Source organism: Lotus japonicus, chromosome 1, assembly GCF_012489685.1.
Source record: "Lotus japonicus ecotype B-129 chromosome 1, LjGifu_v1.2".
Classification (NCBI taxonomy): domain Eukaryota; kingdom Viridiplantae; phylum Streptophyta; class Magnoliopsida; order Fabales; family Fabaceae; genus Lotus; species Lotus japonicus.
The window spans coordinates 39,738,517-39,751,991 of NC_080041.1; the positions used below are offsets into that span (position 1 = coordinate 39,738,517).

The 13,475-nt window shown below is 39.4% G+C and overlaps 1 protein-coding gene and 1 pseudogene across 1 annotated transcript; both read right to left on the bottom strand.

Moving 5' to 3' along the window:
• Positions 1–5,396: 5,396 nt before the first annotated feature.
• On the bottom strand, positions 5,397–7,667 carry LOC130734667 (uncharacterized). Its single transcript, XM_057587182.1, has 2 exons — positions 7,369–7,667; positions 5,397–5,920 (listed from the first exon to the last, which is right to left on the bottom strand). Exons 1-2 carry the CDS (start codon positions 7,510–7,512, stop codon positions 5,765–5,767), a joined length of 300 nt encoding a protein of 99 aa, XP_057443165.1. The 5' UTR covers positions 7,513–7,667; the 3' UTR covers positions 5,397–5,764.
• Positions 7,668–8,770: 1,103 nt separating this feature from the next.
• On the bottom strand, positions 8,771–12,697 carry LOC130735640 (polyadenylate-binding protein 7-like; annotated as a pseudogene).
• Positions 12,698–13,475: the final 778 nt, after the last annotated feature.

The window sequence follows — 13,475 nt, forward strand, 5'->3', positions numbered from 1 at the left end:
CGAAGGCAAGGAATTCCTTCAAGTCATTTTTCAGCTCTGGACAAAGGTCCTCTTCAAGCAGTGTCCTCGCTAGCTCTGGTATGGTCTTTGTACCCTCTGGATGTCTTATGTTAAGGAACATGTCCTCCTCGAATGCCTTCCTTCTGAGCTCTTCCAGTGTAACCATGTATGATGCCATTTGTTTTCTTTTTATGGAATTGATCGAGTTGTGAAGCTTACCCTCCTCTAACTCGCTTTATATAAGCTTCCTTCGCTTCTTGGAAGTTATTGCTCCTACAGTTTCTCGAGGTTAAGTCCTTGGTAACTGAATTTCTCTTTACTCCCGTGGCCGGTGGTAAACGATTCTTCTTTTGCATTAACTCCCTTCTTTAATTCGCTTAACTCTCATTCCTGAATCGTTTATTTCTCCTTCTTTTTGAAACTTAGACCTTCTCTAAGGGGGAGTACCTTGTACTTCAAGCTAAGTTTTTCACACCCCATGCTTTTTGCTTATGACAAAAAGGGGGAGTACACCCAGTTTTTGATGTGTAAGCTGTGTTAGTGTGATTTATTTTTCTTTTGGAGAATTTAAGAGTTCCACCTTTATGACCATAGATGTGTCACTGGGCAAATACAAGGAATACATTTCACTTCCTCTGAAGTGATTATATTTGACTCTGATACCACTTATCGTTGACTCTGAATACTTATGCGCTCTGATTATTCTATTTCATCTATGTCATCTGCCTTTACTCTGAACTCTTACATTATTTAGCTCAGAATCTAGACATTTCTAACGTTTTCATTAAGTCTTAGATTCAGGGGGAGCTATGCTCAGAATCAAGCTGTGACTTGGATTCAGAATGAGTAAAATAAACTATTCACATCAGGATAAGTCTTATTCTATATCTCTAAACTCTGAGTGAATTCAGTTTATTGTTTAAGGATTGTTCATCAAAATACTTAGTTTTGTCATCATCAAAAAGGGGGAGATTGTAAGATCAAGTTTTGATCGAGTAGTACAACTCTATGTTTTGATGATTACAAGTTAACATTTTAGTATGAACAATTATGGTACTCTAACGTGTTTTTCTGAGTGTGCTATTTACAGGCTCTGACCTCAATTCAGTCTCACACAAATCAGAAGCATTGTGCATAAAGAGTGACCCAAGCAACGCTTTCGCAACATCTATGTTCACTCTGAACAGTAGAAACGCTTCAGAAGATCTGAAGTTATACAAGCTCTGATATGGACTCAGTCACTTGAAGTTCTGAAGATCCAGAAGTTCTGACAACCAAGAAACCCTGAAGGTTCAGACGTTCTGATGGTGTAGAAGACTCTGAAGATCCAGAAGCTGAAAAGTGGAAACTCTGATGTCCAGAAGCAAGAAACTCTGAAGACCATGTACTTCCCTCTGAGTTCAGAATCAGAAGATACAACGGTCAGAGGATCTGTGCTTTCCCTCTGACTCTGATCAACCGGCTTCACAAGTTCCAACATGAAGCATTCCCCTGATCAGAAGTCTCCTAGGTTTAAAGGTCAAGTCGCTATCCAAGTACAAAAGCATATGTACTATCCTGACGACCTACCTAACGTTCTCAGCCACAGCAGAAGCTGGAATTTCCAGAACTGCCCTCCAACGGTAGCATTTCCATGCAGCGTTCAAACCCTAATCCTTGGAGTATAAATAGAGGCTGAAGATTGAAAGATGCGGTTGGAAGAATTACACACGCGCAAGCTATATTCAAAAACCTTCTAAGCATTCTTTCATCTGAATTCATTGTGTTTACTATTAGCTTTTCAGAAGCAAATCTCTTGTAAACATTCTTTCTTAAACAGTTTGTTTAGTTACCTTTAGGAGATCAAGGTTGATCGGATCCTAGAGAAGACTAAGAGAGTGAATCTTAGTGTGAGCTAAGTCAGTGTAATTGTTAGTCACTTGTAGGTTTCAAGTGCAGTTGTAACACTTTACCTGATTAGTGGATTTCCTTCATTCTAAGGAGGAAGAAATCACCTTAACGGGTGGACTGGACTAGCTTGAGGGATTTATCAAGTGAACCAGGATAAAAATCCTTGTGTGCTTTTCTATCTCTTATCTTTAGCACTTAGTTCTCGAAAATATTTGTCAAAATCTTTAAGGTGGAAGTTTTATCTTGAAAACGTTATTCAACCCCCCCCCCCTTTCTACCGTTTTTCATACCTTCACCTTGATCCAGCAACATTCGCTCAGTGTCATACCCCCTGACCTCAACAAAACTATTATTGGATCATCTTCGTGCGTAGCTATTCCCTCGAAGTCCTTTGGTGTGAAAGTGATATGTGGGTGGTCAAAGCCATGTTGCCCAACATGCACCGAGTTGACAATGCACGAATATCTCTTTCGGGCGGATACAGTCTCGCCTCCACCACTGAAACCCCCTGAAATACTGCATATCCGTCCTAGTGGATCATCGAGATCTGAATCTGCCTCTTCCACTGGTGCCACTTCATTATTTCCTTCAGTGTCCGCCACAAATTCCAACAAGTAACCCTTCTTGATTAAGCGCTCTAGCTCATGTCTCAGAGTCCAACACTGATCAGCCACATGCCCATTCATCCTGTGGAAGCACCATTTGTTCGGGTCATCATTTACCGGTGGTCTAGAGCGCTCCCTTGGGAAGGATATCAGCTTCAGACGCGTCGCCTCCTTTAAGATATCCGAAACTGGCGCGTTCAACGTTATTCCGCCCCGTACAGCTCCTATGCTAGCTGCTCCAGCTTCCTTCACCGCTCCCGCCGTGTTCACCGCCTTCAAGGGTTTCAAGGCGAGTGGGCCTCCAGATGGTCTCGCCTGATACGGAGCTGGGCGATTTGATTTCGCTTGGTTGAACTTGGAGGCGGGTCCGGGATGTGCAGCTCCCTTGTGGGATGTAGATCCATCCCGTTTTTGCTTCTGACGATTATCCTCCTCCTCTAGAATGTAACTTCGGGCTCGCGCCCTGATCTCCACCATGGAGGTCGTTGGGTGTCTCGTCAAATCCCCATTCAAACGCCCCTATCTGAGTCATTCTAGAAAGCTGCAACACACACTGATGGCACCGAGTCCTCTAAATGCACCGATAACTCATTGAATCGAGTCATATAACTCTTAATCGATTCATTCTCTCGCTGAATCACCGTTAGCAAATTGACATAGGAAACGCGTCGAGAATTCGGTGAAAACTGCGATTGAACCTGGTGGAAGGGTGGTAAACCACGTCATAGCAGACTTCCTGAAGGTGGACGAAAGCAGCTTACACTTAACTGCACCGTTCACTCCGGCGATTACCATCCGTGTGTTGAAGTAAACCAAGTGCTCCTTTGGATCCGTGGCTCCGGAGTAAGGATCGAGAGCGAGCGTCTTGACATGCTCCGGGATCTCTTCCCCCGCGATTTCTTCTGAAAAAGGTTGGTAGTTGACCACCGCCGTAGCTGTGTGGCGGTCAGATCCTTGATGATCTGTCTTGCCACGCGTCAACTCCGTCACCTGAGTTTGCAAAGCCTCATTGGCTCTTTGCATCATGTCGAGTCTATCCAAGATCTCCTGTAGACCCGGATTTCCACCCACATTCGCCGCCATGCTCGGTTGTCCGGTAGCAGTCGGCAGTGGTGGTGTTTCTTGTCGATCCGTCGTTAATCTCGTCGCAACCGCTCTTCTAGTAAATCCAGCCAGCTCTCACTCTAGTGGGACTGATGGTGTTGTCGTCGGCCCCACGGTGGGCGCAAAAAAGTGTTCTTACACGGCCGAGAGCCCCCAAATCGGAGGGTTTATGGTTTAGGGTTCCGAGCCGCAAACACAATAAATGTAAGTAGAAATGAGAACATGTGTATTCAATGAAGTCTTTAGCCTTTTATAGTGGGGCTGTTACATTAACCCTAATCTATTACATATGGGTCTCGTCTATGTTCTATGGACCTGACTATTAGTCCAATACCTTTCTGAGTCAATTTCCCATGCTTACATACACATGAGTACACTCGCCAACCTATAGTCCCTTAACCATAAGGTCTCGCGAAGGTCACACCTGGCAAGACCTGTCCACCCTGTTAAATTTCGATCGTTGGTAATCATTAAAAAGTTTTTTGAAGTAGTTCTTCCATCTCTATCTTATACCTTGTCCGTAAATAAAACCCTTTCATCCTCATCCTTAATACGTCTCACCTGGTCCAGATATCTTGATTGTCTTTATTTTTGGCAAGCGTATAAATTTTACGTTCTCTATTTTTTTTGTTTCTAGATCTCTAAAAAACTCCTCATCTCCAAATCATCTTCATTTTTGCGTGATCCCTGCCTCTGCACCTACATATTAGTTTAGATCCTCACCTATGAACATCTTCTCTCCTTGTGGAATGCCTTGAACGAGATTCTTCAAATCCTCTCAGAAATTTTCTTTCAAAGAATCCTCTCATCCAACTTGAGGGGCATAAGCCCTAATGATATTGATAGTCTCATGAGACACCAATAATTTCAAATATACGACCCGGTCTCCAATCCTTTTAACACCTGCAACATTATTTTTCCACCTCTTGTCCATAATAATACGTACGTTGTTCCTTCCTCTAACCTTCCCACCCGGTGTACAAAAGCTTAAATACAACAGTGTTCAACTCTTTAGCTTTCTCTACGACTCAGCTAGTTTCATGAAAACACCTTATAATATTAATTCTTCTAAGTCATAGTGTCTGCCATCTCCAAGAACCAAATCTAATCAAGCAATCATGGCAAACTCATCCACCCACATTCATCCACGGGTGACCCTTGCACATTTAACATTACATTCGGATGCTGACACAACGGTTCATTTAACATTGTACACGAGACATACAGTGCATTGCTACCGGACAACGACTTAGCATTAGCACAAATTTGTAGAGTTTGATATTAACTCATTTGACATTGGTTGTTGATGCCTAATACAACCCTCCCCTTTACCCGGGTTTGGGACCGGTTATACAAGTATAGCTAGAGTTTTTTTAATATAAAAAAAACAAATTACAAGATTATTATTTTAAAGTATTACAAAAAAGATCCGTATCCGTGCAATAGTTCGTGCAATTAGTCCATCTATAATATGAAAACTGAGCAATTTATATCCGCTCCGAAAACATATTTGATTTCCATTCTCTCCAGCAGGGTAGCCGAGTAGGGCCGGTATTATCTTCATTTGATGGCTTTCAATACTCGGAAGAGGCAGACAAACGATGACAAAAATCACCAAAAATAAAAAGAAGAGGCATACAAATTTCATGATTTAGGTGATGTCAGATTTAAATTATGATTTTGAATGATTCAGAAACATTTCAAAGATAAGAAAATATCACGTGACTTTGCTCACAAAATAAGATACAAAAGCTTTAGAAAGTACCAAGAGGAGCCTAATAAGCACAAAAAGAAGGGTTGAGAAGGAAACATTCATTGTATTTGGTTAAAAATCTTAGAATGGGGATGACTGATACTTGAGTTATTATCCCTGGAAAGAAAGTCAAAATGACCAATATTGTTCTTGTCTTGTTTGAAAACCTAAACAGCTCTCTTCTTCTTCTAAATAGTCGGAAGAGAGACACTTGCTCATAAGAAAGGAGAAGGGGCACTCCCCCTACTGTACCTCATCTGCATTTAACTCATGCTATTGTTGCAGCATCGATTATGCTAGTGAAGATGTTAAGTACGTGATTAAGCACTAGAGCAAGTATGATATGAAAGAGTCAACACTCAAATACAAAGATTTGACCCAAGCATACAAACAGCATAGAGGTGCAACTTCTTCAACCAGTTTCTTGCTCAAATTCTTCACCCTCAGATTCCTCTGCATTGTCAGCATCATCATCATCGGCCTCGTTGTCAAATTCTTCCTTCTCATTTTCATTGGTGGTTTTCCCTATCATAATCAGGTTGCTGTTCATCTTCCTGATCTCATTGCACTGCAATGGTTCACACCAACATTGACATGGATTATTAGCATGCAGATCAAAATAAGGGTGCCCACTAGGGTGGTCAATTTACAAATTGGTCCACCAGTGGACAAAGGTAGTAGTAATTTATAAAATAAAAATATATAAAAAAATTAAATTCTAAAAAGAAAAGAAATCTCTCTCCTCACTTACGCTTCTCTACCAGAATTCCCTTTTCTTCTTCTAGCAGCACCACCACCAATCATCTTCAATCACTCACAATACGTGACCTTCAACTTGGTGTCGAAGGAGAAAGATGTGATTGCGATGGTGATGGTGGCGAACTGTAGATCGAAGGAGAAAGAGGCGATGGTGGCGCGACACCTCTGCGACGGTGGCTACAACGCTGACCGATGCGGTGAGCAGGCTGGGGTGACTCATTTTTAATGGGGGTTTGGGGTCAGAGGTTGATGGAGATATGCTGCAGCGAGCTTGGAGAGGGAGGTGAGGATCTTGTGCTTTTGCTCCACCATCACGTGTTCAATTGTTTTCTGTGTTTATGCCTCTGTGATTTGCAAAGCTAAATGTGTTTCTGGGTTTGGGATTTTGTTTTTTGGGTTTGATTGATGATTGTGGTATATTACACTTTTACCACTTTATTACCCTTTCAATCCAAGCCATTCATCTATAGAATATTCTTTGATTCCAAGATCTGACGGTTTTAAATAGTGGACCACCGGTGGACCAAAATAATAACGCCCTGGTGGGCACCCAAAATAAGTGCATGTTTGGAAGCAAATTGTTCACGCACATCTACTCATAAGCTACCAGGCACAACTTCTCTCAAAGTTACGCGATTCTCATCTCTCTTGTGCGCAAGCAAATGTACACTAAGAAAAGAGAGATTCCAAGAGCACTCTCTTGCACCTTGAAGCCATACTATGATCTGAATATTTCAATTTTCAACTCTTAATTCATGGATTAACCATGAATTGCTACCATGAATTGCTGAATAGTCTAAAGTTTATCTGAGTGGCTAGTTTACAAATCATACAACTAGTTCAAAAGCTTAGTTCAAGCAAAAAGCTAAATGCTAATTTCACAAAATAATTGCTTTTCTCCGAGGAGATTTTAATCATATCAGATGACAACAAATAATTTAATATGATGAAGAAGTTGCATCTAACTAATCAACTAACTCCATCTTAACCTCTAACTATCATACATACAGATACATGATTATTCAATAACTATCAGTTTTGTTCTCTAATACCTTTGATCTTCCAAAAGATATGAGATTTTAGATGCAAAATTCAAACAACATTCACATCGAAAACATATTAAATCTATAACCCTCAAAGGGAGAGAAGAATTTTGTCTAAAATTTCAGATTAAAATCTTGGGATCTAAACGACAGCGTGTTGAATGCAGCGGTGTAATTAACCTAACAGAAGACGACGAGGAAGAGAGTTAGTTACCTTTTCTTCGAAATCAGACTCCTCCATGGCGAGGAGGAATTCTTCGTTTTGGGGCTGGGGCCACTGCGAGGGTAGCAGAAACGACGTCGGAATCGTCCTCGTCGACATTGGGTATTGTGTCATAAACGCCGGAAACTGCAACATTTTTTTTCCTCTGCTCTTTCAACCTCTCAATCAACAAGTGAAAACCAAGCAACACGAACCTTGCTTTTCAACAAGCTTGTTCGGCTACGGGCTTAGTGTAGCCCAGTTTTGTGTTAGATCTCATCTGGGTTCCTCTGTTACTCTTCCTTCTCTTCACTAATTGGGCTAACGTCTTTTTTTCTTTTAAGAAAAAATATGCTTATCCTTTTACTTTTCTTGAAATCTATCAATATTAGCAAATTAGTTCTCCTCATGGTTCGAATTCTACACCCTTCACTCTTTACCTCACCTAACCATTATGTCTCTAACTCTTACCAATTGAGCTATCTGTCGGGGACTCGCAAGTGTGTCGAATTATTCATGCTTAGCTACTCTCATCTCTTAACTATGAGATAGGGAGTTCGATTCTCCGACATGATAATAAAACATATTTTATGGTTAGTCGACTTCGTATGAGCATCAGGTCATTAAAATATTGGGCTGAAATTAAATTGGTTAGGTAACTCTCCCTTACCCTTTTTAATTCAGATGATTTTGTGTTCTTTGTTATTACGTCTTTCGTCCTCATTTATAAGGCACTTTTACATAATTTTCTATGATTAGAAATAGTCAGTAACAATAAATATGTTAAAAAGTTTGTCAACCTTCCTAGATTACCCATGAATTTCTCTTTTCCAATTTTAAAAAAAATTCAAATTCACACTATCCCTATCCCTATCGTTTTATATTGTTTTTGAAAGCAAAAGATATATTAAAATATAGAATGTTGAGAAATAACCTCTCTTAACATAGGTACAGTAACCAAGCAAAAATTTGACAAAAACTCAACCACTACAGCGAAAACTCTGCAAAAACCTCAAATCAAACCCCACAAGCATAAAACATGCTTAAACGCTAACCAAATTACCCTTAATGTCTACACCACCAGGAGGGATGCCTGAAGTATTGCAACACGTTCAATCGGGACAAGGTCCTCATCAAGCCGCACGAAACCTGCTGATGGTGACCCAACCTAGTCGTGGAAACTAAAAGACCCTCCATCAATAAACCAACATCAGAATGCCATAGGGCTGAGACGTCAAACTTAAGAAACATAAACTAAAAAATAGAAATAATAACTAGAACGAACACGAAACAGAACGAGCAGACAAACAAGCAACACACATCATCACAGGCTCCAACATCCAACCAAACACCTGCACAAACCAAAACGTTGTAGTTAGAAGGCGACCGTAGCCATAACGATCTGCACAGAGGTTCAAGCCAAGACAATCAGAACAACCAAAAGGGAACCAACTTGTTGCACCACATCCCACCAACATCCACCCATCATGAACCTCACCTCACCCCTCGACCACCAACCGCCGCCGCCAACCACGTCTCTAAAAACCCCAACAGAAAACCTGAGGAAAACCAAAACCCACTAGTCACCATAAACAAAATCCCAAACCGCTCACCACCAACTGTAATCTACTCTCTATAGACGGTCGTAGGCAGCCACCACGGCGGCGCACTAAAACCCAGTTGAAGGTCTAGGAGACAGAGTATAGAAAAGGAGAAAATTAATCCCACATGGCATGATCATGTGAAAATCTGAGTCTTTAATTATTTATCAATGAAATATGAGCTTTTAATCGATATATGGAGGGAGAAAATTAAAATGGTGCGGAAAATAATATTGACCATCAAATTGCATTAAAAAAGTAATTAAGGGTCCAGATCCTTCCTATGACATAAGCATGTGAGATTAACACTTGAGATGATCCAAATCCGTAAATTCACAATATTTATCACCGTTGTAATATTTATTAATTTTTTTATTTATGGTTGTATTATGAAAGAAAAATAAAATATTTTTCAATGCCCAGACCTACTTATCTTTTAGGGGAGAAATCAAGACTACATTGTTCTAGAGCTTTAAATTTCTTTAGTTAACTAAACTTGATTTTTCCAAAGCTTAAATTTTCAGATGTTTGATGAAAACTTTTTTTTTGTTTTCTTTAGGAATTTTTGACTTTTGCATTGAAATTAAAAGCATGTTGGATTTTAAATTTTTTGAAAGTTTAATGGGTCTACATTTTTGTGTTTTCTTTTAGAACACTACAAAAAAAAACGTTATTTAGTAGGGGTTTTTCTTGCATTTAGCGGGGGTTTTCAACCCCCGCGAGTAACTTAGCGGGGGTTTTAAAAAATCCCGAAGTTACACTCCCCACAAATTATTAGCGGCGTTTTTCAACAAACCCTGGTACCTGCATATGGATTTAGCGGCGGTTTTTAGCGGGGGTTTTAAACCTCCCTTATCCGCAAGCTTTTTTTAACAGGAGTTTTCAACCCCCTTAAATGTAAAGAATGAGTAAGCAAAAAAGTCTGGTATATTGGTGAAACAATAGTGATACAGGACCATACAGACAAATACAAGAAGAATAAATTGCAAAGGAAATTCAGTAGAGGAAAATAACTCCAAATAGGACAAAATGGTGAAGCAAACCTGTATATAACATTGATGATAAATAATAATAAAGTTCAGGATTCCTGCCAATGCCTCAGTTTCTACATTCTTATCTGTATCATCTGATGATTACATAGAATATTGCAAAAGTGATAGATCATAGTAAAGTAGCAAGAATATTTTTGAATGACATTGATTTATTGATTTACATCTTAAGTGAACCGAGTGTAGAAATGTTTTCCCTATCCTCTAGAAGTGTTGTGCTTCAGTAGATGAAGAACTCAATCAGAAGTACAACTATCAGCAATATATCTAGGTTTTCATGAATACACAGTTAATCTCAGCAGTATAGAGTAACACTTAAGAGCTAAGACCTTATCTAAAAAATTGAGGAGTCCAGAAGAATAATCTGTACTTAATTGCCTAAAGTTAATCTCCTGAATATTTGCATACCTTAGACATTGTAGCAAACTGTCAGCGGCCTCAGTCTCTTGCATAGCCTCAGTTGCTGCTATCTGCGCCGCATCTCTGTGCCTCATAACTTCCTGTCACAAAGGTGAACATAGAATAAGAATGAAACGCTACAGTTACAAAATATATCATCTGAACAGAATGATTCAGTAAGCCATATATAATTTTCTGAACAATGTATCCATTGGTTGAAGGGCTTGTACTATTATACTTGCAGCATACTTATTATATATGTATTCATGAATACTTTGACAGCCAAGAACCAAAGAAAATAAGTGTAAAAAGCCAGGGATTTTTCAATGAATATACCCTTCTAATCTTTGAAATTGATGATGGGAGTGAAGCCCATTGAACACTTGCATCTGTCACTTTTCTACTATTAAGAGAAACTTTGACCAAGTTTCCGGGAAGTCCGTGGTTAGCAACTTCTGCTGATTTCTTAATATAAACCAATGAAATAAGACTCAGAACAACTTTTAATGAGAGATAGAAACAACTTACATGAGGTTAATGCAAGAAGCACATTTGCACAACTCACATGCAGCCTAAAATGACAGTTTTAAATGATAGCTGCAGTGCAGTAAAATATACTATTAAATGTGCTGGGGAACTTGAAGCGCATTTCTATCATTTACTTTAAAAATGTAATATAGAAGAAGAAGCTACAAGTTTTACATGGTGAAAATCATGAGCTGTAGGATGAATGATTGGTGCTTTTAACATTCAGATGGAAGACCACTATTAAAATTTAAAAAATCTGGGGGCCTAATGAAGGTGAAAAAGAATGTGTAATTCATGGTTGAAAAACATAACCAATTCCATGATATGAACATATTCCAATTAGAATAAAATCAAAATCAGTAATCGAAAATTACAGAGGAGACCCAAAACAGCTCAAGATCAAAGCAATTATTGAATTGCATGCAGACAAATACAAAAAATGGCCAAATGTGCTTCTGGTGATGATTATAAACAATTTTACCTTACTTGCTATGATCTTTGTGGCAAATAAATGTTCTTCACATATATGTTTGATCCCTGGAAGTTAAAACATAGCATTCAAGACAACTGAAAACATAATGGCTAGTTAAAAATAGGGCAGAATGGCAAACAAGTTACCTTGTATTTCAAGATTTGTTCCTTTCTTTTCTCCTCAAATTGATGGTTCAAGATCCGCTCACGCTCAGCCTTCTTCTGCGCCCTGGCTACTACAGAATCTTCTAACCCGTTTAAGACAAATCAAAACCATGTCATGTACCATCAAGAAATGTTAACTATGCCTGCAGAAAACCAGCACAGTAAAAGGGTGCAAAAAAAAACTACCTAGTTGTGTTCCGTTCATCGCTTCCAGGGCCCTTTTAGCATCATCTGGGTTTTCCTAGTTCACAAAGCCAAAGCCCTTTGACATCCCATTCTCATCCTTTGAAATAGCCAAGCTAACGATTTTCCCAAAAGAGGAAAACTTTTCCTTCAGAAGTGCTTCTGTAATATCTAGGTCCAAATTCTTCATGTACAAATTAGTATATCTGGCATCAGGGCCAGGAAAAATGCCCTCACTTTTTTTCACAAACCTCCCAACATATCTGTGACAAGAATCAATCAATCATATATATCAAAATTGATCTCAGAAAATAACAGGCATACAGAAATTGAAGACAACAATCAACTATAGGCTTGAAAATCAAAGAAACAATGAAAATGATCATCATATTACTAAGAACCAATGCAGAATATTCTCACATACATCTGCTTATCATTGATAGTAGAGCCATTGAGCTTCTCAATGGCAGCATTTGCAGACTCCTCTGATTCAAATTGAACAAACTCATATCCTTTGCTCTTCCCATCATCAGCCATGACAACTTTGCTGGACAAAATATTCCCATATTTCTTAAAGATTTCTTCCAGTCCAGCACTATCCACTGATTCTGCCAAGTTCTGCAACAATATACACACCACAAACTCAACACAATAAGAATCCTCTTCCAGAAACAACAATGAACCACACTACACTACTGGTTCACCAATATCTCAAATCAAAGCAATGTAGCTAGTTAGCACTATATACCTTAACAAAAACGTTCCCAGTGCAATTCTTCCTAATATCAGGATCACGACGCGACCACAAGACCCTTATCACTTTTCCATTCAACGTTGAATGATTCTTCACCTCAATTGCTTGCATCGCTACTTGGCCAAAACCAAACAGAACAAAGCAGATTACGGTAAATCACACACAAAATCTTAATCAATACATTCACATTGATATTCCAATTTCATCTAAATCGAAGCAAGCAAAAAATTACGAAAACGAATAAAGACACATTGCAATGCAGTAACGAATCAAAGAAAACTGAGCACAGAACAGCAACACGGTTCATGATTCATCATGTAGAAGAACGAGTTAACGATGCATGGTTCAAGAAAACTGAATCTGGAAGGAAATTGACATAGCCATAACAGAGTGACCTGCCGGTGGAGGAGTCTCTGCAAACGCGGACGGAGGCGAGGTTCTTGAATTCAGCGAAGGCGCCGTGGAGCTGGGCGTCGGAGATGTCAGGGTGGAGGTCGCCGACGTAAAGAGACGCCGGAGTGGCGGCGACCGATGGAGGAACCGCCATTGATTGAATCGCGCAAGATTGGAGAATGAAGAGAAGGAAAATTTGGGAGAGAAAAAGAGTGTGTGTGAAATGAGAAAAAGTGCGAGCGAGTGAGAGTTAATTAAGAAAGTTTTGCGGGGGTTATTAAAAACCCCCTTAACTATTAAAAATTAACGATATTTGCGGGGGTTATCGAAACCCCCGCTAAAAAACCCCCACTAAATAACGTTTTTTTTGTAGTGGAAACATAATTATTTAGCATTTTGAGATTTTTGTATTTTCTGAAGTACATACATATTTTTTATGAAGTTCTGTGAGGCATCTTGCATGAGAGTAAATTTGGATAAGTCTAAGATGCTTTGTTCTAAAACTGTTCCTCATTCTGTCCGGCAGGAATTCTCAAACATTTTGGGTATACAGAGGTCTAGCAATCTTGGGAAGTT